This window comes from Eptatretus burgeri, chromosome 4 (genome assembly GCF_056783735.1).
Source record: "Eptatretus burgeri isolate ZD-2024b chromosome 4, Ebu_testis_v1, whole genome shotgun sequence".
Lineage (NCBI taxonomy): Eukaryota > Metazoa > Chordata > Myxini > Myxiniformes > Myxinidae > Eptatretus > Eptatretus burgeri.
Genome location: NC_140964.1, coordinates 42280067 through 42305751, shown reverse-complemented (window position 1 = coordinate 42305751; position 25685 = coordinate 42280067). Strand labels below are relative to the sequence as shown.

Sequence of the window (25685 nt, the reverse complement as noted above, 5' to 3'; positions counted from 1 at the left end):
TTAATTTTCTACATGACTTTTAAAATGTTTATTTTGTTTAAATTGAATATGTGCTTGAATACTATAGAACACAAAACCCCTTTTTAAAACTTTTTTTTAAAACCTCCAGTTTTGCAGTGCTTGGACATGTTATATAAGGTGGTGTATAAGACTACATCGATGCTGCTAAACTTCCAGAATTGTTGGTATACGACCTTTAAAATCATTCTATTTCAATTTGATTATATACTTGACACTGCATGGGGTAAGGGGTTCTATGATCTATGTAGTGTTACATGGTTTTACACCAATTGTGAGCTTTTTGTTTGTTTGTTTGTTACCCCCTCCCACTCACCTCATCCACCTGCTAGTAGTGATTGAGAGCTTCACAGACCACCCGACTCAATTTAAACGAGAAGGTTAATCACAGAAAAGAGCTCCAAACGTCATTCTTTGTTGTGTGTTCGTCTATTGTCTGCATCTTTTGTGTTTCAATGTGAACATTCTCTGTGCAGAGACTTCAAAGACAAGTTCTCTTTCCGATCATTTGCTACCTTGGACTCAATGATTTATCATCTGTGCTTGCCTGTGTAACAATAGAATCCATGCTGGTTTGTCGAAATTAACATTCGTTGTGTTACAAGCGCATGAGCAATCGAATGTTATTGCATGCGAACTGTGATTGTAAATTAGTGTGCACTTACATAAATGTTTATTTTTGTAAATTATCTGGTTCCGTTCTATCTCCTGTGCACGTCCGTTGTGCGAGTTTGAACTTGCTCACTGAGAGTAAATTGCTCATCGCGTTCGTAAGGGCTACATCACTCGGCTAATCTTTGCAACTGGATCACAGCGAAGTTGTCTTTCAGACCCATTAGGGCGATGGTGCATCATTCTCTGGGGAAGTCAGTTGGACCTATGGGACCGAAACAATAATGATCTACACCAAAATGATGTCAGTCTTAAACTAGAACGGCACTCGGTAGAGCGCATACCTCCGCCAAGCTGAACAGTTTACATTTTGTATCCCACTGATAGGCCAGATCTGCGTACGGACCTGAACCAAAATCGAATTGGCTTGTTCTTGTCACCTACCCAATCCGTCCACCAATTTTTTTCATAACGCGTCCAAAACTTTTTGATATATCGTGCTATGTATCGTTTTTGGCCCAATTTCTCAATGGTAAGCCTGGTATTGGCTTAACTATTAAGGTGACTAGCTTGAGATCTTAGGGTCTAGAGTTGGAGCCCCATCATGCCTTTGAAATAACACCAGATGGGTTGGCCCAGCCTGTCATCCTTCCAAGGCCAGCAACATGCATACAGTATCAGCTTACTGGTAACAGGGGGCACTGCATCAGCGGCACAGCCATGGTCCTAGCAATGATGCAACCAGCAGCTACAGGCTGCATATAAAAAGAATGATCTCAATGGTGAAGAATCACTTAAAAAATTCTAGTATCCAGATTCTGATGCAGATCTTCAATAATACCTAATAAATTCGTCGTCGTCACACACCCAACCTGCCCACCAAGTTTTGTCCGAATCCATCCATAACTTTTTGCGATATCCTGCTCACAGACAAACAAACAAACAAGAAAAAGATGTCGTGCAGAGCATGATACTTGCAAAATCCACTCCCCTCTCCAAAGGTTGCCATGGATACATCAAATTGTCCATTTCATTAAGATTAGAATTGACAATCTTAATCAATGCTCAGGTCAATCGGATGAAAATTAATTATTTTCAGATTGAAATTGTTGATTTTAGAAGGTTGACCTCGAGTTGACCTTTGACGTTTTGACTTCAAAAATAGTTGGCTTCCAAATTCAGCGATGTACTGAATGTACTATGCAATATGTACTATGCGATGTACTATGCAATTGCTGCTTAATTTTCAGGTTAATCAAATTAAAATTGACGATTTTTCTGGGGAAATTTGATGATTTTAGAAGTGTGACCTTGAGTTGACCTTTGACCTTTTGACCTGAAAAACAGTTAAGTTGCTTTCACAATTCAGTGATGGACGATGCAAATCCTGTTCAACTTTCAAGTAAAAAGGATGTAAATTGACAATTTTTCAGTTAAAAATTGATTTTAGAAGTTTGAGCTTGAGTTGACCTTTGACCTCAAAAATAGTTGGTTTCCCAATTCAGTAATGTACTGTGAAATTGCTGTTTAATTTTCAAGTCAATCGGATGAACATTGACTATTTTTCAGATCAAAATTGATGAGTTTAGAAGTTTGACCTCGAGTTGACCTTTGACCTCAAAAATAGTTGGTTTCCCAATTCAGTGCCGCAATATGCAAATGTTGTTCAAATTTCAAGTCAATCAAATGAAAAATGCCGATTTTAGAAATTTGACCTCAGGATGACCTTTGACCTTAAAATCAATAGGCTTCTCAGTTGAGACTACCTCTACAACTTGGTGACGTTTCGTGAAGAACGGTTTTAATTTGTGACCTGTAGGCGATTGACTGACAGACAGACAGACAGACAGACAGACAGACAGACAGACAGACTAACAAAATCGACTGACCAATACACTTGAAAAATCTTCGATTTTGCAAGTAACAAACAAACAAACAGAGGTGAATGAATACGTAACCTCCGTTCACCTCCAGTGGCGGAGGTAATTATAGGGCAAGTATTGAAATGTGAATATATTTGAGCGGGTAAAAATGAAGGAATGCTTTTGTTTTTTTTAACAGGATCTAAAGCTCACAGTGGAGCTGGCACACACGCACAGGCACAATGAGCTTGGAGAAGTGCAGTCACCTCCCAGGACACTCTGGGTACTCGTGACGTCATAACAATAATGCTGCTTTTACCACCGCACTCAGCGGGCGTTTCCTAAGGAGGATTTTCCACCTCCACATGGATGCCAACCTCTGGGGATTGTCCATGTTCTTAACCTTTTAAATGCTGAACGTCAAGAAAGGAAGCAGCACGTACCATTTTAAAAATCTTTAAAAAAATTTTTTTTAATTTTAAAATTATAAAAAACAGAAAACAAGAAAAAGACGTCGTGCAGAGCACAATACTTGCAAAATCTAAACCCTCTCCAAAGGTTGCCATGGAGACATCAAATTGTCCATTTCACTGAGATTAAAATGGACTCTTAATCAAAGCTCGGGTCAATCAGAAGAAAATTCATTAATTTTTCAGATTGAAATTGATGATTTTAGAAGTTTGACCTTTTGACCTCAAAAAGAGTTGCTTTCCCAATTCATTGATGGACTATGCAGATCCTGTTCAACTTTCAAGTTCATAGGATGTAAATTGATGATTTTTCCGTTGAAAATTGATTTTACAAGTTTGACCTTTGACCTTTTGATCTCAAAAATAGTTGGCTTCCCAATTCAGTGACGCAATATGCAAATCTTGTTCAAATTTCACGTCATTCCGATGAAAAATGACGATTTTAGAAATTTGACCTCAAGATGACCTTTGATCTCAAAATCAATAGACTTCTCAGTTGAGAGTACCTCTACAACTCGGTAAAGTTTCATGACAATGGGTTTAGAATTGTGACCTGTAGGCGATAGACAAACAGACAAATAAACCAATGTAACCTGCAGGGTGACCTGTATCTTGCCAAAAGGTGACCACGTGTGACTTCTTTAAGGTCACACTGAGGTGAACAGAGCTGCTATCCACCAGGAGCGACTCCTTGAGGAATATCTGCCTACGAGAGATTTCGATGAGAATAGTTCTACAGAATAACCATGAAAAATATGCGTTTGCCTCATAACGTCACCAAATGACGTCATAATGCCTCAAGCTTGACATACCTAGAAAGCACTCATCGAGGTGTTCAATTTGAGGTACGACACGATATGGTTCCTAAGACTTGAAAATTTGACCTTTGGGTCAAATATGTTTGACCTCAGGCGATAACCATGAAGGTCAAGGCCAATCGCCACCAAAAACTAATCAGCTGAGCGCCAGACCATATACTACATTCCCATAAAGTTTGGAGATGATTCGATTAAAATTACTCAAAAAATAAGGGTTTCGTTGACCTCCATGATTTACCGCAAAGTGACCTTGACCTTTGACTTTGACCTTTATGGGTGCTGAAGGGTATTGTAATAATACTACGATATGTGTACCCACAAGAGTTTCCGATGAGAATTGTGCTCTCCAGAGCGATATAAAAGTGAAAAATCCAATGATTACAGACAAACAAACAAACAAACAAAAAAAAAAAAAAACTTACCAAGTAACAGATCTTGCAAAAACTTCGTTTTGGCAAGATAACAAACACAGACAGACAGACAGGCAGGCTAACATGATCGACGAACCAATAAACAAAGCGTTTGAAAAATCCTCGATTTTGCAAGTAATAAAAAGACCTCCCAGCCTGGGAGCAGACTCTCTAACCATGACACCACCGAGTCTGGTTTGAAAGATTAAATGAAAGAAGCGAGTACATCGTAAGGAAAGAAAAAGAAAGGTTAATCCATACATCGATTACATAGATTAGTGGAATGTCATCGAGAAAAACAACATTTGAACCAAAATCAACCTCATGAAACTTCTGTAGGTATATTAGTGACGTGTTGTGCAGGTACATAGGTCCAGCTAGCTGGTGTGTGCATCCTATGGGTGCCGGTTACATCATTTTCTGGAAGCACATCTGTGCCACTGCTGCAGTGCCCCCCCTGTTACCAGTCCACTGGTACTCATAATCACCAAGCTCAGAAAGATGACAGACTGAATCAACCCCACCTGGCATTAATCCAACGGCAAACAGGGCTCAAACTCAAGAACCCTGAGATGTGAAGCCAGCTTCCTTAACCGTTAAACTGACACCAGGCAATTATTACTCACCGAACTGCTCCATTATCATCAATATATATATATATATATTTTTTTTTTTTATCAATACTAATCCATTTTGTTTAACTCGATGGAACTGAACTTTTTTTTTGCCATTTGACGACTTGTTCTGTATATTTTGGAATTAAACCGAAGTTTGATTTGATTTTAATAGGCAGGGTTACATTTGCATACGATTATAAAATCTCACATCATCAATCCACCCTGTGAACTCGATATGAGTGTTCGCTCAATGGGGGGGTGGGGGTGGGGGGAATAAATTAAATAAATACAATGTTTGTTTTTTTGAATTATTGCAAGAAATGTCCCGATCACAGAACCCTGGTCATCAGGGCATGGAAACACGCTCATGGAGGCTTACAAAAGCTCCAATCAACAACCAGTCAACTCGTCACCATCATGCGAAGTTCATGGTCCACAAGGAAGCGGACTTATGTAACCATGCGTACGGGTCATCATGATGGAAATTGTTCGGAAACCGATTGGCTTAATTGATATTGCACCAACCGACGTAACTTTGTCAGATTGGTACGAGTACGAGTACGAGTACGATACACGTGAGGTTTCTTTATGTAAAACAAACGAGGGTACGTCGGATGCCCGATCCGAGTGTGCATCAAATCGAGAGGATTAGGAGGCTCAAAGGAAGAGCGCAGCCTGTGCTAGGGGGACACGGACGGCTGAAGAGTCGGTTAAGAGGGCTAGGAAAATTCCTCGTCAACCTCAGGCACCATCAGACGATGTAACATCATTACGAGGCACCCGCGGTCGCTTGTTGCACCTACATCCAGTTACCTGCGGTAATTGCATAAAAATGAAATAATTAAGAACAATTCGCGGTGTACTTGCAGTGTGCGAGACAAAAGTGCAATCGACAATTATTACAATCCAAATGGCTCCAATATATATATATATATCATTATATATAATCGTATGGTCTCACCTGCGATGCCTCCATCTCCCCAGGTCGTTCTCCCAGCAACACAAGAGAGCGCGCGTGCCGGTTCATTAACCCCGCCCCCTTTTCGCGGTCGTGTCTCTCCCTCTCTCTTTCCCTCCCTCTTCTTCTTCATATTGTTCTTCTTATTCCTCTTCTTCTTCTTCTTTCTTTGCTAGTTTTGCTCCTCATCGATGTCACTTTGCTTACATATTCCATCTCATTATTATCTGCTTCAAAACATCGGTTTGTCGTATTTCGCATTCTCTCTTCATTTTGATGAGTTGTCTGCTTTGCTCGAACATGTTCAGAGTGGGCCATCGGAGACGGACGACGACAGATGTCCATTTATAAAGCCAGACTCGAAGGATTACAAGAGAAGAGACAAGGTGATTGATTTGTGAACAATTGTTGGGTTCTCACGTGACCTCCCAGTTTTGTCATGATGTCCGGCGAAGCCAAGTTCAACCGTCCAGTTGTGTTCAAGTGAAAAATGATCTCGGAATGGAAATTGCGTTTTACAGGTCGGTAACGCGAGGGTATATGTACAATGTACATCCAGGTGAAATGAACAGGTAGTTTGTGAAAACCTTTTAAATTGGTTTGGAAGATTTATTTATTTATTTATTTTTGTTGTCTGACTCATGGGAAGCAGTTTCGGGCCAAACCCAATTTGTTCCAATGGTGTTAATATCCAGGCAGAGTTTAAGGGTGCCGTCACCCAACGGGCGAGTCACGGCAAGGCTGAGGTAAACTGTGAGGAACCTCCTGGTGGTTTGTCAGTGAGATGTACATTTTTTATGCCTCCACTGACGAGGTCGCTGTGACATTATGTTGTCCGTCTGTACGTACGTACGTACATCTGTCAGTGTTCATTTTTGTGCTTTCTCCGCAACCGCTTTGACACAAAATTTTCATCATCGGTGCGGCGGCTCATGTAGAATGTTTTAATAATCATGACGTCATAGGTCATGTGGTGTGGCAGCTACATTGGGAAAAAAGGAAAAACTTTGGAGCTCAGTATCTCCGAAACCGCTCCATGGAAAAAAATTGAAACTTGGTACATTGCACGCAAGTCCTTCCCGTGAGAAACGAGGGTGATTTTTTTTGGATGATGTCATAAGGTGGCTTCATTATGACGTCATCACTGCATCCGTCGAACGTTTTATCCGATTTTTGGAAAATTTTTGAGGGTCATCCAGCACTAAATTGTATGAGGGGAGGTTAATGACGTCATCAGTCACGTGGTGCGAGTCATTTTTTGTTTTTTACATAAAAAGTCCTCAAAACTCTTCTCCAAGACGGCTGAACACATCGAGGTGAAACTTTACACGTATGATCACCTATCCATAAGGAACAAAAAGTTCTCCACCTATGACATCATAAGTCACATGGTTTGGCAGCTCTAATTTTTTGACCAACTGGATCAGGCAAGCACCAGCTGGGATGTTGGCAGCTCTGATTTTTTGAAGAATAAATCTTTTTAAAATCCTCTTCAGAACGGCTTGATAGATCGAGAGGAAACTTCACCCACCTACTTGTTCCCCAAGCCTTGGGGATACCAGGGTGTTCACTAATAATTAATAGGTCACATGGTCTGGCAGCCATATTGGATTGAACTAAAGTCTTTAAAAAATTATTTCTCTTGAACCGCTTCATCAATCGACGTGAAACTTCAGAATTGTGATCTAGTCGTCATGGGGAATATATGTTTGAAATTTCAACCTAATCGGACGCATGGTCTGGCAGCCAGAATTATTTAATTCTTTGAATATGGGTTCAGGGATTTAAATCAAACTTAATACAAGTTTGTATAATGATGTAATAATGTGAGCGGAGACATATCTGGCGATGTTGAAGAGTGCCTGATTTTCTTCTGTAGCATGGCATCACCCACCGGACTTGATGCTTCCAGTTTTTGGATTGATTTAAAAGGAAAACATGAATACAATTTGCATGCAATGCAGTGTGTAATGACTTGTTAAACTGTCCCAAGTATTCCCACCTTCTTGTGTGTGTTTGGCTCAAGTTTTTGCCAATCCACTGGCTGGGCCTGACGTTTCATTGAACGCGGCAGAAATTTGTAATTTGTTCAAGTTGCCGGTGATAACTTGCCGACTCTTTGTGAAAAACACCGTTGGATCTTTAACGTCCACCACCTAATGCCGGCAGACGGGACGTCCAGTTTAACGTCCCTCCGAGGGACGAAACACACATTGATGAATCACCCTGCCTGTGAAACACCGGGATGGCAGTTTATAGCTGGTTGGGATTCAAACCCAGCCATGACAGCTTCGAGGTGAGTGTGCAAACCTCTCGGTAAATTATAGAGGTACTAAAGTAAGAGATTAAGATCTAAGGATGCTGTTCTTTGATGAAAATACCAAAATCTTCCTTGTATTTATAAAACAATTAATATCGAGAAAAGACATTTGGTCCATTATTGCCTGAATCATGTCCAAGTCTCAGGTCTGGTTATAGTTTGAATTTTATAATCCAATGCAATAGATTTATCCAGGGTTTTTGGCACAGGATGGCCTGCTCTTACCTTAAAAGGTACAGTGGGATCGTTAGCAACCATTTGCGGTGGTGAAATTCCCAGGTTTGATCCTTACTGTCCAACACCGCTGGGTACACCAGATAGTGCCTCTGCGGGCAGTACCTCGGGTAATCAGGGGAGATGCACATTATAAGGTGTTCACCGGACACATCTCCATGGGGAATTAGCATGAATCACTCAAGAAATCCTCCCCAAAATCAGTGGCTGTGCACGTCTCATCGAACAGTCTTGTGTTCTGTCGTGTATGTTCGTCTATTTGTCCAAGTGTGTGTGTGACAGTTCCACTAAGAGCCTTAGATCATGCAAGTAAAAAATAAGGGTAGTTTGTGATCATCACACGGATGAACAACCATCCTAGACAGTTCTATTCCCATCACAAGGAAGCGTCCAGGATTTGAACACCTGTCCTAGACAGTTCTATTTCCATCACATGGAAGTGTCCAGGACTTGAACACCTGTCTGAGACAGTTCTATTTCCATCACAAGGAAGTATCCAGGATTTGAACACCTGTCCTAGACTTCTATTCCCATCACATGGAAGTGTCCAGGATTTGAACACCTGTCCTAGACAGTTCTATTCCCATCACAAGGAAGCGTCCAGGATTTGAACACCTGTCCTAGACAGTTCTATTTCCATCACATGGAAGTGTCCAGGACTTGAACACCTGTCCGAGACAGTTCTATTTCCATCACAAGGAAGTATCCAGGATTTGAACACCTGTCCTAGACTTCTATTCCCATCACAAGGAAGTGTCCAGGATTTGAACACCTGTCCTAGACAGTTCTATTTCCATCACATGGCTGTGTCCAGGACTTGAACACCTGTCCTAGACAGTTCTATTTCCATCACAAGGAAATGTCCAGGATTTGAACACCTGTTCTAGACAGTTCTATTTCTCTTTGGAGAAATGTTATTTTACACAAAAACGTAAAAACCCCCCCCAAAAAAAACCATTGCAATAAATTGAAACGCATGTACCTTAGCCCAAGGTCCTTTGGAGTACATCATGATCATGCAAAGGTTATCCAAACAATATGTATGCATCTTGGGTCCCCTGGAGACCAAAACCACACCGCCAATGCCCAATGGTAATACAAGAAACATTTCCTGTTTCTCTGATGAGAAACACCATTATAAATAAAAAGATTTGAAAAAAATAAAATCAAAGGACAAAGCTATCCACATGTACTTGAACAAAGCTTTCCAGACAAACTCAGATGCACGTTGACCCTAAGGCCAAAGTGCATGGTCATGTACAAGTAAACAAACACACACACACACACACACACACACACACACACACACACACACACACACACACACACACACACACACACACACACACACACACACACACACACACACACACACACACACACACACACACACACACACACACACCTTGACCCTCAGGACCTCAGACCAAAGTGCATGGTCATCCAAGAAACACTTGCAGTTTTGGCCTCCGTGGCTTCATCGCCTGACCAAAATGGTCGAGATGAAACTGGTGAACAAATACTCCTGCTCACAAGTCAAAGGACATGATGAACGAAGTTTGCTGAAAACACGAACACCTGAATGTTAAGTCGTTAAGAGTTAAATGTCTGATGAAGAAATGAACCCCCGTCATATTGCTTTCATTCAACCGTGAACCCATGGAGAATGTGTGAGTGTGTCTCTGAATGGTTATGAGTGCTCATTCATGCATGAACAGAACCAGGCTGCGGGGTTTGCATTATTTCTGTTGGCACGGCTATCCCGCTGATGCAATGCCTCACATAGATCGTGGGAGGAACTTACAACTCGGCCAGTGCGTCAGAAAGCAATGGCCTACTCCTTTCGAAAAGTACTGTGGGGATCTTCAATGCCCACATGTAAATGCCAGGCAGCTAGGACAGTCGGCTTAACGCCACCTGCGAAGGATGGCACACTTATTGATGTAACGCCCTGCCCGCAAAGCGCCAGCTGGATGACAGCTTGTAATCGGGCCAGGGATTGAACCCAGGCCGGACAGCCCGAAGGTGAGATACCCTTTCATCCTCTACCTTTTCTGTCCCTTTCTGAGATACCCTTTCTATCTAGAGGTAGATACCCTACCTTTGAGATACCCTTTCATCGTGGTGTGGAAAAGCCATTCGAATATCTTAACGGGATTTTCATCCTCGCCTTATTCATTTCCCAAGCTTTACCTGTATTCAAGGTGTAATTTCATGTTCCTGTTTTCAAACTTTATTTCTGTCTCTGCATCGGTGTATTTAGCACCCTTGTATCCATGTCATGGTATCACTCGGTTTTTCTTCTTTTCACAAGTTTCCCATTAACCACTTCTTGTTCTGCACACAAAACCATTAAGGCAGTAGCAGTGCTGTCCAGGATTGGTGTTAATATAAACTTGTGAAAACAAGTTAGCATTGAACACCGACCCATTTGGTTACTTATGCGTGGGAATGCCCTCTGGAGATCTATATCCCTATGTCGTCTGTCTGTGCCTGTCTGTCTGTTTAAGCATTTCCCCCACTGCCATGGTCCTCTCCATTCCCAAACCCTCAATAAATCCAGGCAAAACCAAAATGGCAATGAGAGCAGTTGCCTGCAGATGGTCTATTGCAGACCTGTTTGTCTCTGTCGCTCTGGGAGGGCATCAAATGTGCATGATCACACACTGCCTGTGTCATTCCATGATGAAGGTCGTTGTAAGGGTTGAAACTTGGATATCTCGAATCGTTGTCATTTTTGACAAAGTATCGAGTAAGATCCCAATTCAGCCACCCTAACTGCTAAGCCAACAAGAAGGGGTGTTTAAATTCATCCAAACACCTCGTTTTCATTCATACACTCCATCCGAGTTCCCTTGGTGTGCATGCAATGTTTCAGACTGCTGGGTTTCATGGTTTTAGAGTTATGAAGGAGAAGAGGAGGAGATTAGGACCATACTCTGTGCAGAGCGTTGGTGCTGCTTAAGCAGTCTCCTTCGCTATTGGGCACAATCCTGGATGGGTCACCACTCCGACACGGTATACCAGCATGCTGGCACTCATTTTGCCGACCTCAGAAGGATGACAGGCAGAGTTAACCCCACCTGGTATTAATTCAACAGCTGAACGGGATTTTAACTCAGGACCCTCAGATCCAAAGCCCACCACCCTCACCATTAAGCCAACACCAGGCATTATGGTGGAGATGCACACACATTTATTATTATAAATAGATAATGGAAATTATTGCAATGATAAATGGTGGAGACTTTAGAGCAGAAATAATGACAACAATAACTAGAAGGGCACTTGGTGGAGTGCATACCTCCCCCCTGCAATGCCTGATCAATGAGAACATATCGGGTCCAATACAATTTTGAGATATCATGTTAGATATCATTTTTGGCCCAATCTCTCAATGGTGAAGAATCATTTTAAAAATTAAACAAATTCTCGTGTCTGGATCCAGATCCAGATCTTCACCAAAATCTAATCAGTTTGTCCTCGTCACACACCGAACGTGTCCACAAAATTTCATCCGGATCCGTCTACAACTTTTTGAGATATCCTGTACACAGACAAGCAGACAGACAAACAGACAGACAGAAAGGGGTGAAAACATAACCTCCTTCACCTCTGGTGGCAGAGGTAATACAATAGGGGAAGCACACTATTATTTTGGGGGGAAATGAAGTTTGCAGACCAAGGTTGAAAGGGACAAGTTATCCTCATGTTGGAGATTTTGAAGATAACAGCAGGGTTCCGCAGCATTGACTTCAAAACTAATGTCTGGGGATGACCGTAATTCCTGGTGATAGCAAAGCAAACATCATGTAATACCGTCACACCAGGCAACGTGTCATAACACTTACTCAATGGCATAGTCACATGTCTGCATCTATACATGGGCCCAGTAGCGTTTGAGTTGTGGATGGTAAATATTCGATTCGATAAATCATAATAATCATATTTCATGGAATTTCATGTAAGCCTGGTGTTGGCTTCTTACGGTTGAGATGGCTGGCTTGAGATCTTAGGGTCTTGAGTTGGAGCCCCTGTCATGCTGTTGAAATAACACCAGGTGGGTTGACAGACATCCTTCCGAGGTTGGCAAAATGAGTACCAGCTTATCGGTAACAGGGGGCACTGCATCAGCGGCATAGCTGCTGGCGGGGGCGGGGGGTGTTTGTTTTTCCGGTTTGTGCGTTCTTTGGCGCTCCGGGCATCGTGTGACCCCCTTGGAGAGATCCAGTTCCAGAGCGGGTAAACAGTGTGGCAGCTGCAGTTCGAATCGCATACCTCATGTGAAGCCCATGTTGTAATCTCTTAAAATGCTATGTGCTGTTTGAAAGTGATGGGTGGTTTTCCTATCCTGTTTGAATATGCTGTTTTAACGTACCCTATTTTGTTCAATCCTGTACTAATTCCAGCAGACGGGACCCCGACCCGCTTCACCTTAAGTTCCCCCCCAAATGCAAGTCGAACCCCCCCCCACTCCCAAATGCAAGTCCAGAACACCCCCTTCCCCTCCCTGCTATCCCATCCTCTTCGCTCCCACCCCATACTTCCTGGAGTGTATAGTGACATGTGGTGAAGCATCACTCTCCCCCCCTTGCTCTCCCCTCTTCTCCCTCTCCCTCCCCCCCTTATATCCCCATCAGCGAAGCAATGAGTTTTATTTGGCTATTACAGTACTATATAAAATAAGGCAGTGTGTGTGTGTGTGCTAATTATAAAATTGAAAATGGCTTGACAAATCGCCACTTAATTTTGCAAATGTGTTGGGGATACCCAGGGTCAGGTCATGGGCATAAATACCCCCCCCCCCACCCCACATCACATCACGAGAGTGGGAAGATGACACGATTTTCACCTGTACACGTGACCACTGTTGAAGAGGGGTGGGGAGGGGGGGGGTTGGATGACTAGCCACGACACTAAATATATTTGCCCCACCTCCCCTACCTCCACTGAAGGACACTCAGAGGAGGTGTTTTTTAGTATCGTAAATGAGTAAGTCATGTAACTCATTGATGAGTTATACAATGGGTAACATCACTTACTCATCAGATACATCATTCATAAGATGTTATTGCACTACATCCTAAACAGGTTCTCCAAGAGTAGTTACTGAACTTCTAAGTGGTTGAGATTTGAATTTTGTGGACACTTTATTTGCATCAACAAAAATATATTACAGGATTTAAAAATACTTCAATCCTGTGTGCTTTATGTATTGGACAAGATCAGATCACAAACCATGTTTTATATGGTTAGGGTTACAATAGTGGACGGGTCGCCACTTCGACACAGGAAGTCAGGACAGGAATTTGGAATTTGTTCAGGGTGCAAGAGAAAGCTCACCTACTCTTTGCGAAGGATACCATGGGATCTTTCGCGTCCACCAACTAATACCAGCAGACAGGACATCCAGTTTCATGTCCATCTGAGGGATGGCACACACATTGATGAATCACACTGCCTGTGAAACATCAGGATGGGAGTTGATAGTTGGGTCATGATTCAAATCAATGCTAGATGGCTTTGAGGCAAGTGTGCTGTGGGCGTTCCTCTTGGTTATCCGCCAATACGATTGGCCAAAATGTTGCTTTATCATCAAATTGGTCTTTCGTGAGATGGAGGTGCCAGCTTGCCTTGGGGTGTAGCCAGAAAAGTTTAATTTGGAGGCAAACAAGGAGCGAAGAAGGCACGAGTCGTTCGGCATTGTGACCGTTCTTTCAACACATTAGTAACACTTTTGGAAGTTCTCAAAGGAGTCAAGTTCAGGTCCTCACAAATATAGTTTTGCAAATACATTGTGTATATATATATATATATATATATATATATATATATATATATATATATATATATATATATATATATATATATATATATATATATATGTATATGTGTTTATGTGCAATTATTAGTTACCCTTTCGTATCATGAACCATGTGAACTACACCTGTCTGATTTGTTGAAAGAGCAGAAGATGCTGCCCAGAACAGCAACCATCCTGAGAGAGCAAGCAGTGTAACCAGGTGTCATGTAAGCTCCAATAATACTGGACTACTTGGTACTCACAGTGCAGGCAGGACTTACTCAAGACCCTAAGATCTCAAGCCAGCCCCCTTCACCGTAAACCCAACACTTGGCTGCATGTAGCTCTCGCGTCTAGACTATCCCACAAGCCACCTATTGAATAATTACTGTTACAGAGCACTGTTAGTTTGTAAAGAGTGTATGATATCTGTGAAATCTGAATGCTTAGGCCAATCCAAGGAGAATGCCAAAGCCATTCACCGATTAACATCTGCAGCAATTTTAGCTGGTACACCGTCCACATCGATTTGGAAGTCCCGGTGAATGTGCATCACAGGCAAGCCACTGGTGTCCTCTTTTTACATTGAGGATCACATGTAGTTCTTTATCCATACATGTGACAATGACTCTTGCTATCTCTGATCCGATGTACCATGCTCTGTTACAGAACGACGGTTCTGCTGAAGTAGTTTCTCAACAAGTATTATACCGGGTGGTTTGTCTCTGCCAATTCCCAGCAGTAGTTCAGGCAGGAATTTGCAATTTGTTAATGGTGTTGACTACTCTGTGTGAAGGACACCGTGGGATCTTTAACGTCCACCAACTAATGCCAGCAGATGGGACGCCCATTTTAACGTCCATCCGAGGAACGTACCATCCTGCCTGTGAAACACTGGGATGATGGTTAATAGCTGGGCCACGATTGGAACCTCTAGCCGATAGACAACTTAGAGGAGAGTGTGCACACCTCGAGTCGAGTCTCGGGCATTCTGCTGGTCCTCTTTATGCTATAGCAGTTGAGATATTGTCACTGGAAGTCGTAAAACTGTGGGCAGTTGAGAAATTTGGCAACAGATGAGGATTCACCTTCTTTAGAAGGAGCCTTGCATATTGAAGTTATATTAGTAGTACTTCCTTGCCTCTGGTAAGAGCCTAATTACAGCTGGAAATTTCCGTCCGCAGTCCAAGCACGGCAGATGTCAGTCGACCAGTAATTGCCACTGCAAAGTCAAAGCAGATAGTCAGGAACCAACACCCCCCCTTTTGACAGGCTGGAAGAATGTTTGCTGCAAGCAATTCACAAAGCGGTCATTTACTGGGTATCAGTGGCATGGCTTCTGAAAAAAAATTAAAATGGCATTATGTCAGCTGACATTTCATTGATCATGTGATTTAATCCAAGGAGTATCATTCCTTTTTATCTTGTCAAAATGAAGTTTTTGCAAGATATGTTCGTCAGCTTGTATGTTTTTTTTTGTTTGTCTGTAATCATGTATAAAAAATTCTGCAGAGCACAGTTATCATTGGAAATTTTTGTAACTTCGCATATCAGAGGCCTATAGAGGTCCCTTTCAGCGCATAAAATTTTGAAGGTCAAGGTCAAAGGTCAAGGTCACTTTGTCGCAAATCAGGGGAGTCGACGAAACCTTATTTTTTGAGTAATTTTGATCGGATCGTCTTCAAACTTCATGGGAATATAGTTCATGGTCTGGCGCTCAGCTGATTAATTTTTGGTGGCGATTGGCCTTGACCTTCATGGTTAGCGCCTAAGGTCAAACATATTTGACCCCAAGGTCAAATTTTCAAGTTTTAGGAACCATATCGTGTAGTACCTCAAATTGAACACCTTGATGAGTGCTTTCTAGATATGTCAAGCTTGAGACATTATGATGTCATTTGGTGACGTTATGAGGCAAACGCATATTTTTCATGGTTACTCTGTAGAACAATTCTCATCGGAATCTCTCGTAGGCAGAAATTCCTCAAGGAGTCGCTCCTGGTGGATAGCAGCTCTGTTCACCTCAGTGTGACCTTAACGAAGTCACACGTGGTCACCTTTTGGCAAGATACAGGTCACCCTGCGGTGACATTGGTTTTTATTTTATTTTTTAATCTGACACACCTGTTTCTTGTGAAAGATGGCCAAAGGAACTTCATGGCAGAAACAACAACTGCGCATCATCCTGGTGTCGGAGAGCTTATTGCCAAGAGATTCTGTTTCCAATCTTAAAACATTTTCCGACAACCGAAAATAAATAGCAAGACATTAGTCGGCTAATTCATTAATAAATAAATAAAATAAATAAATAAGTAAAAACAAAATCTTCTGTCTTCTTGTGATTCACTCATAGCGAAATCAACAAAAATGGATGTTTTGCTGTTTGCTAATGGATACGAGTAGTTCAAGTGATGAAAATAATTAACACTCATTTACACTTCATCTCAATATAGATCAACCGTAACATCTGTGTTGGAGTGTAAATATCAAAATGATTCGCAGGTGTAGAATCTTCAAAAAACATATACCGACTGTTATTAGAGTAATGGCTCTTCCACCTTGGTGGACCGAATGATACAATTTGGTCCTGCGCCGTCTGGGTAACACGGGTCTTCCGACGGACCATGATGCAAGTAACAGGTAAGAGTAGCAATTCGGAACTTGTTTATGGTGCTGGCACATGATGGCGTACTCTTGTGAACGAGGAGACCGCGGTCTTAACCCGACACTTGTCTCGTGTATGGGACGCCCCTGTTTAACCCAAAGCAGACAGCTCAAAGGTGAGTGAGTATTTGACCTTGTTACTATAATCCTGCCAACCCCAGCTTGAATACATAGATTATATGACGACTCGAAGCTTATAAATAACACTACCTGCTCTCAATTGGACGTGGTGTACATACGATAACAATGGCACATCGATGCAGTTACACGACCTTGAGAACCACTATCGCAAGGACAAACGAGGAGCTCACAATCCCATCATGGATATTTGTATTTTAATCTTCCTGCAACATAAATCCTCGATTTGCTTGGTTAGTTTCATCTGGGTGATTGAAAAGTGAGTTGTTGGGTTTTAATTTTTTTATATTTTTAAACCATTTGGTGTACAAGCAATCAAGTTTGGGACGGATTGTTGGGGTTAACGGATGAAAATGAAACTAAGAAAGATCTTAAGTTCAAATCAATGTGACAATGAAGAAAAGAAAAGATGAAATTGTCCACCTGGTGGTCTGTACTTCAACCTTGCTTCCAGTGATCAATCAGGTCCAGGCTTCATGCTCGTGGAATCTGCCTCCATATTTGTTTCGCCGTCATGCAATACATCTCCTGCTGTTACATGAGAGTTTGAGATAATGCGGTACAACAAAACACATTAACCTTGAAGGGGGAAAATAGAAATAAATTCAGTGAAGCACGACACACGTGACGTGCCCCATAGAATAGCAATAGTTTCATTTGCATTCATCTTATCTCCATATGCCCCCCCACTCTCCCCCCTTTCTCCCATCCTCATTCATTCGAGTTCTCTTCCATTTATCACTCCCAGTCACATCTTTACTACCCAGAGTATTCCTGTTCATCTCACATTTGGTTCTCATTTCATCCTACAATTTCTACATCCAAAGCATACCCATATGTGCAACTGTGGTGGGGTATCCACCTCTCCCCACCCCCACCTTCCTACTAAAATCTTCCATTATTAATTCCCTTCTACCACCTTTTATTGCAATATGGTTCTTCAATTGTTCTCGCATCATCTTCCACCCGTCCGATTTCAGGGTGTAGACTGTCGAGCCTTGTGAGCACACAATCGATTCATCCCAGAGCTGGAATATGAGTTAAAGCTTCATGGGTTCTACTTCAAAGGTGGGACATCAACCCAAGCATGGTCTCGTAGGTCAGTTGGAGGAGGGAGGAGGGCAGGCATTAAGTTTGATGTTACAATGCCTAGGTTTGTGAGATAAACTTTAAAAGGTACACGACAATGAAAGGTATTCTTCTTTTAAGAAAAACCAGATGATTAATTATTATTAAATTTAATTTTTGTGTCTCGATATCGAGAACAATTTATGGCAATGGTATTGCTCATTGTGCTTGCAAGTTGAATTGCTCAAATAAATGAAAATAAATAAAGACCTCAAAGTACCTTACAAAGAAGGAAGAGGGCAGCAGAGTAAAAATTAAAAAGAAATGGAAAGGGATGAGATTTCATGAAGTTTATAAACTAAATTGGCGAGAATGTGTGAAAATTTAAAGAGGCAATTTTATGACATGTCAAAAAAAAATCTCACCGTCTCTGACCCTGTCACTCCGGATCAACAAAACTAACCCACTTATCCGTTTCCTTGGTCATCCACTGGAAGAGGTTATTCAAGGAATACAAGGAAATCAGACACAGGTGGAAGCCATTCAGCCCATCATGCCTACGCGAACACAAACTAATTTATCAACACAAGATACAAAGAAAGGTTCAGTCTCTTGAACTTCTCAAACCTCACCATCAGCCATAACCTTTCCTGGGCCAACCGTATTGCAAAGCTGGCTGGCTTCCAAAGCCAGCCACAGAGTGGGCGTCCTCCATTCATCCAAATCTTTCCTTGCAAAATCAGAGCTTCTCACATTCTACAAAGCCTTTGGCTGGAGCTCAATGGAGTACGGCTCTCCCTTTTATGGCATAACTTCTGCCACTTTTGGATTCTGTGGAATCTAAAGCTCTCAACATTATTGGAATCTCCCACCATGAGGTCAAACCACAAGATCTGTTGCTTTTACATCACAGGAAGGTCATCAGAACCACCTCTTCCCTAACATTGCTCCATCTCTGCTCTTTCAGTCATATGACTCTCTTTATCTGCTTCAGGATCCACACATTCTTTTGCACCCTCCACCATTAAAAAACCCCCAAACACGTGGTTGTTGTTGATGCAATTTATTTATGTGACATCATGGGTCACAAATAAGGTGCAAACCTCTTGAGACCTAATCATGTAATGCTGCATTGTGGGGAATGTTTCCATATAGGGATACAACATGGAAATAATCTCAATACCAGGTATGTTCACCTCAGGCAGCAATCACTGCATTGAACTGTCATCACTTTGACCTTAACTCATGAGCACTCAAATCTGGGATGGCATTCCATACCCGAATCAGCTCCTGTTCCAGATCATACAAGGTCTGTGGCAGTTTTGGAAAGGTATGAACGTGTTGATCAATGATATCCGAGAGATATTCAATTGGATTTAAATCTGTCGAGAAGGCAGGCCAAGGTGTCATAACATGAACATTGACAAGAACATTCCTTGTTTGAATGACCCTGTGAACAGGAGCATTATTGTGCACAAAGATTATTCCTGGACCATGTCGTTGAAGGATAGACAGCACATGTTGCTGTAACATCTTATTAATGGATTGATCTGATCTCAGATTGCCATGGATATGGAATCATTTAGGGTGAAAAGGTTTCAACAATACCACTCCACATGACACTTCCACATACAAAATGTGCGGCCTCCTGGACAGAGCTTGGAGCATATTGCTCATTGTGTCTGTCGACCCATGCACGGCCATCATGCCTTTCAAGGTGAAACGTGGATTGGTCACTGAACGCAACACTTTCCCATTGTATCCATATCCAGATGTGCTGATTTTACACTGCAAGCGTGCTTAGATGTGTCCAATGCAAGTCTTGGACGCGAAACAGGATGACAAGCACGGATCACTGCATCATGGAGATCTCAACACACTGTTGAAACTTATCCTGCAAGATCCAGGGAATGTTTTGGTGTTACTCGGGGCAGTTTGAAACTGATTTTGTAGATGGGTCGTGTGAATATATCGGTCCTGAGTGGGAGTCGTTATCTTGGGACGTCCAATCCTTGGCATATGTATTGTGGATACTGTGATTTGACATCTTCTGAGGTAATAAACAGTTCCCCTCTTCTTGTTCAAGAGCCTTGCAACATGGCCAATGGAAGGCCCTGCTGGAAGGTGTCCAATGATTTGATTCCTCTCATTTTCTGACAGTCGTAGCATTGTAATGGATTTTTAAATCATGTAATCATTGTGTTTTTTTTGATGACGCACGCGCTAGTCTCTCAAAAAGACCATCTCAAACTTGCTCAGAATGCCTCGTGTCACCTCTAAAGATCTAAGGGTGCAAGAGTTTCATATGCTGAAGTGTTGATTTTAGCATCATAACGATTATTGCATGAGAGAATTACGATATGTGGAAACTTGCAATCAGGTGTTCTGTGCATCCCTTGTGCCAAAAAGGAGCTTGGAATGAATGCTGGAACAGTTCTTCAATAATAACATTATCCATTCTACATGTTCGTATTTTTTTAATGGAGGAGAGTGTAATAAGCCCCATCTGGTTAAACTTCCAAAATCCAGGCTGACTGCACACCTCAACTCCTTACAGAGGCTGTTCTGGCTCACTTTTCCTTTTCGGGCTTCAAGTAGACAGTGCACCACCACCTCGTGTCACCTCTATCTTGACCCACATACCCCCATTAACCCTTCCTCATTCTGGTTTCAGTTATTCCTCCACTTCTCTCTTCCTTTCCCGTTCATTTATTACCTTACTGGTTGTGTCCAATTGTTTAACCACTACGGCATGGTCAGATCAACCTTACCCTTCCATGGGCCTCACTCTTGTAGAGAGAGAGAGAGAGTGAGAGAGTGAGAGAGTGTGAGAGTGTGAGAGTGTGAGAGTGTGAGAGTGTGAGAGTGTGAGAGTGTGAGAGTGTGAGAGTGTGAGAGTGTGAGAGTGTGAGAGAGATGAAAATAAAAATTAAAATCGATGATAAGTAAAAGTAGAAAATAAAATTATAAATCACAAAAAGCAAACAAGTAAAACAACAGCAACAAAGTAAGACAGTTTTATTTGATCAGAGTTAAGAGACGTGAGTATTAAAAAAATGTAAAATTAAAACTTGGCAATGGGAGGAGGAAGAATGGGAAGGAATATGGAGAGAAGCTTCATAGCTAAAGGCAGAGTTGACAGGAGATGTAGGACAAGCAGATGATGTTGGATGAGGCTGCTCTGTAAACGGAGCTGCAGTTAAGGAAGATAAGAAGCAGTAGGAACACACAAGACAGAACAGCAGTCTTGGCGAGATGGAACCAATGGCCAACATCCTGCACAACTAGTTGGGGCGAGGTTTACAGGGCTCTCGTCACCTTTGCCCAAAGGCTTACCAGCATCTAATGAACAAAACTCAGCTATCAAACTCCCAAAATTGCATCACATGTTCAGAAACCTCCAGAATAAAATAGAAAAATAAAGTTCCACAGCTGTCAAATAATAATAGCAAGAAAGACGCTCTTCAACGTCATGTCGTCGCCAGAGATGTCTCCACCCAGATTATTACATCATCATACATACTTGCAAACAGTTTGATTTAAATCCCTGAATCCAGATTCAAACTATTAAATCATTCTGGCTGCCAGACCATGCATCCAATAAGGTTGAAATTTAAAATGTATATTTCCTATGACTACTAGATCATAATTGTGAAGTTGATGAAGCTGTTCAAGAGAAAAAAAATTATAAAGATTTTCATTCAATTCAATAACATACGAAAAGAATAACATACAAACTGGCAGACCATGTGACCTATTCCTAATTTGTGAACACTGGTATCCCCAAGGCTTGGGGAACATATGGGTGAAGTTTCCCCTCGACCTGTCAAGCCATTCTGGAGAAGCAGATTTATTCTTCAAAAACAATCATAGCTACCAAAGCATGTGACATATGACGTCATAGGAGGAGAACTTTTTGTTCCTCATGGATAAGCGGTCATACCTGCAAAGTTTCGCCTCGATCTGTTCAGCCATTTCAGCCAACCTTTTTGAAGGTTATTATTTTTAAAATATGGCTGCTGCACCACATGACTAATGACGTCATCAATTTCCTCCCATACAATTTAGTCCGAGATGACCCAAAAAATTTTTCCCAACTGATCAGATAAAGCGTTCAAAGGTAGCAATTATTACATCACAATGAAGTCACTTATGACATCATCAAAAATCACACTTATTCCCCATGGAGAGTACTTGACAGGTGCCAAGTTGCAATTTTTTTTTTCCATGGAGCAGTTTTGGAGATACAGAGATCCAATTTTTTTCCAACAGAGCTGCCACACCATGTGGCCGATGACATCATAATTATCATTAAAACATTCCACACGAGTAGTCACACTTTTGGTGAAAATTGCGTGTCAATCAGATGAGCGGTTGCAGAGAAAACAGAGAAAATCAGCACGGACGTATGTACCTACGTACAGACGGACGGACAACCCAAAAACATAATGCCTTCGACAACTTCATCAGGGGAGGCATAAAAAGGTTGGCTGTCATGGCGGTTAAATTACCAACCATCTAATATACCAATGACATAATCATCATCATCATCGACAGGTGAAATTGACCAATGAATGGAAAGATGAAAGTGCCATTGAGAGAAGCAGGTGCCGACGAAGGAAAAGGTGGGGGGAAACTGCAATGTGGGAAGGGGAAGCAGAAATTTTAACTGTTATGAGGGTCAATTTCCCCTACCCATAACTACAACCTACTTTCACGTCTGTGAATACAATCAGAATGAGCCATCGACCCCGAGTTTTGACTTATGATTTCAGTCTGCACTGAACTACCCTATTGCTTCCAAGGACACGAGTTCGATCTGTACCCATGCCTTTAGGCTATGATGACGATGACAATGACATTTATAAAGTTAGATCAAACAATTAATGTCCATATCATTAGTCCAAAATACAAAAATTCAAAACAGCAGTTGCGTCTCCATCACTACTAACTGCACCAAGTCTACTGATGTGAGAAAAACCAACAAAGCCATCATTTAAAATCTTATTTTCTGATGATGACACTGAGGAGGCAAAATATCTGGTTGATGCATGGCTTTATCTGCACTCATCACCAAGGGTTAATGAAAAAGCTTGGAGGAAAAAATCATGTGTGAGAACAGGCTTAAAAACAATCAAGACCATCTGACCTTCATTGACAGTGCTGGGCATTAGATAAGACAGAGGGAGTTAAGAATGAGAGACAAGCAAGAAAAAGTCACTTAGATTTCAACTCAGAGGGTAATGAAGGTTCCAGGCAGACAAAGGCTTGTCAAATACAACCGCCAGCCAAGGTTACTGACTCACAAGTCTAAACCAATTGAAAGGAATCGCAAACCACAACGAAATACTGAGCAGTTCTCATTGCAGAAACAAGGAACAAAATGAAATCCACCGAGCGTGTGCAAAAAGGAAATATATCTTTTTATTATTAATAAAATTTACAAATACAAATCAGCGATTGTAAAGTACCAAACCTGGTTAAAAGTCCTCCATACGATAACTTGACGGTACATTCAGCGACAGGAGTGTCTCCGTTTCAAAAACGACATATAAAACAGACTTTCATGCTTCATAATAATTAATTTCCATCTCTTCACCATATAGATATGATCAAAGAAGGCTAGAGTGGTCAAGATAGAGTGAGGAATTAGAGTTAGGTCTAACTTGGACTTTTTGGCAAAACATTTATATGTACAAAACAAGTACATGCTCTTCTTAAACAATTTCAAATGTAATCTCTTCTTTTTTCTTTTTAAAAGTGGAGATCAATCCCGAAAACTTGATCATCAGCCAAGTGAAGATAAGTTAAACATATATAAACGTGCATTATAACAACAGTAATAATCACCACTATCAAATGAATGTGGCAGGAGAACTCAGTTATTGTCTGGTCATGGGTTGAGATCCACTAACAACCGCCATCTGGCGCAGTGGCAACAAGAATAAAAGTCCTTGTGAGGGGATATTAAGCTGGCTGTCTTAGCCACAATGCGGATATACAAAAAGAAAACTGCCATTGCAACTTTCATAAGAAAAAGCCTTCGCCCTTGTACCCAATCCACATTCAAATTTTGCCAAATACACAGCTTTTCCTCATTGTGGTCCTTGTGGAGATACAATAGCAACCTTTCAAACCTCATAAGACTGCTTCGACAAATAGGAAATCTCCAATTGTACATTATGATATTATGTGATACAAGTTTTGTTTTTCTAGCTCTTTCGACAAGATAAATACATCAGCCACTTATTTCCCAGATCAAGTTGTAATATCATAACGAGTTTACTTACAAATTGTAATCAGAGCAGTATTTTCTCATAACAATTGGTTAGCACCATGGCAACAGAGTAGACAATTTGTGTGTGCGCGCGCGCACGCACACACACACACACACACACACACACACACACACACACACACACACACACACACACACACACACACACACACACACACACACACACACACACACACACACACACACACACACACGGTTTTATATGAAGATTTGTTCTTCTGGTTCCAAAAAAGCACAAGTTTGTGCACATACTAAACAATTATGCCAAGGGATCTGACAGTGACCATGTAAACATACAAAAGTAAGTTTTCCTTGACCAGACCAAAGAAAAATAAATAGATAAAGAACAAGGAAAAAACCCACTTCTGCGCAAAAGGCAACGGTGGCATTGACGGTACACTGGCATCGTCGTAACACCAATCTTAAAGATTAGAGATTGTGGTTGAAAGAGAGAATCGTACACCTTTTATTGTAACCTTCAACTGTGTGGTGCACAGAAGGGTACTTTAACTGTGTGCAGAGAAATCTTGTGTCAATTTGGGGAGCCAGCTGGTAATTTATTTGAGGTGTACTGGATGGCACAATGCTAAACTTGCAGAAATAATCCAGAGCTCTGGGTTACCAGCTGAGACACTGCATGTCAAGTTAAGCCAAAGAGGCAGCTCGACCAGCGGTGCATGGCATGAATTCAGCACGGTCACCAGCATCAAATATGAGCTCAAAAAAGGCTGTAAACACCGTGAAGCCTACGATGTTTCAGCATAGTCATCACCACCACAATAATTATTATGACCTCTAAATTTCGTAAAGTCACCACAACCATAGGCCGGACGTATGTTCTGGTGGTAGAGAACAGGAATCCAAAGAAGTTGGCAGAGAACAGAGATTCATTTTGTCCAGAGGAAAATGACAAATTAGGTGGCTTGTTCCACATCTCGAAGGAGACCCCAAAGTGCCTTTTGAACCTACACGAGGAAGATCGTGATAAACAGGATCATGGTTAAGCAAGTTGATCCATTCTTCATATTTGTGGCATATGATAAATAAATAAATCGACTGCTGGAAGCACAACGCTGTAGTTGGAACTTTAAAAAGCGTTTTCCTGTTGCCGCCGAAAACAGGCACAACTGATGGCGAATGCTTTGAAGATTTGAGAAGCGAATAATTCCATGATATCCATTGCTGGAGACCAAAATCTGGATGTCACAATGAATGGCCATATCTAGGTCAGGTAACTTAGCCTTTTCAGGCCACATTGGTGCAGGATCAATTTGCATTACATACCAGCTTCAGCATTTATCAACAGGAATAAATAATCTCTAAATGAGAGAATTACTGGGTCATCAAAAAGGACTTTTTTGGGGTGAATCTGTGAAAGTAACAAATGGGTTACAA

At 41.5% G+C, this 25685-nt stretch overlaps 1 protein-coding gene across 3 annotated transcripts in view; it reads right to left on the bottom strand.

Annotated features, from left to right (window-relative positions):
- Window positions 1-23394: 23394 nt before the first annotated feature.
- LOC147027889 (GRAM domain-containing protein 2B-like) overlaps window positions 23395-25685 on the bottom strand; it is a 100461-nt gene continuing 98170 nt past the window's right edge. For all 3 annotated transcript variants that reach the window (XM_085877635.1, XM_085877637.1, XM_085877636.1), the window contains exon 14: window positions 23395-25255. In XM_085877635.1, the coding sequence (XP_085733761.1) occupies window positions 25205-25255 (51 nt within the window). In that variant the 3' untranslated portion in view covers window positions 23395-25204. The remainder of the gene's footprint in view (window positions 25256-25685) is intronic.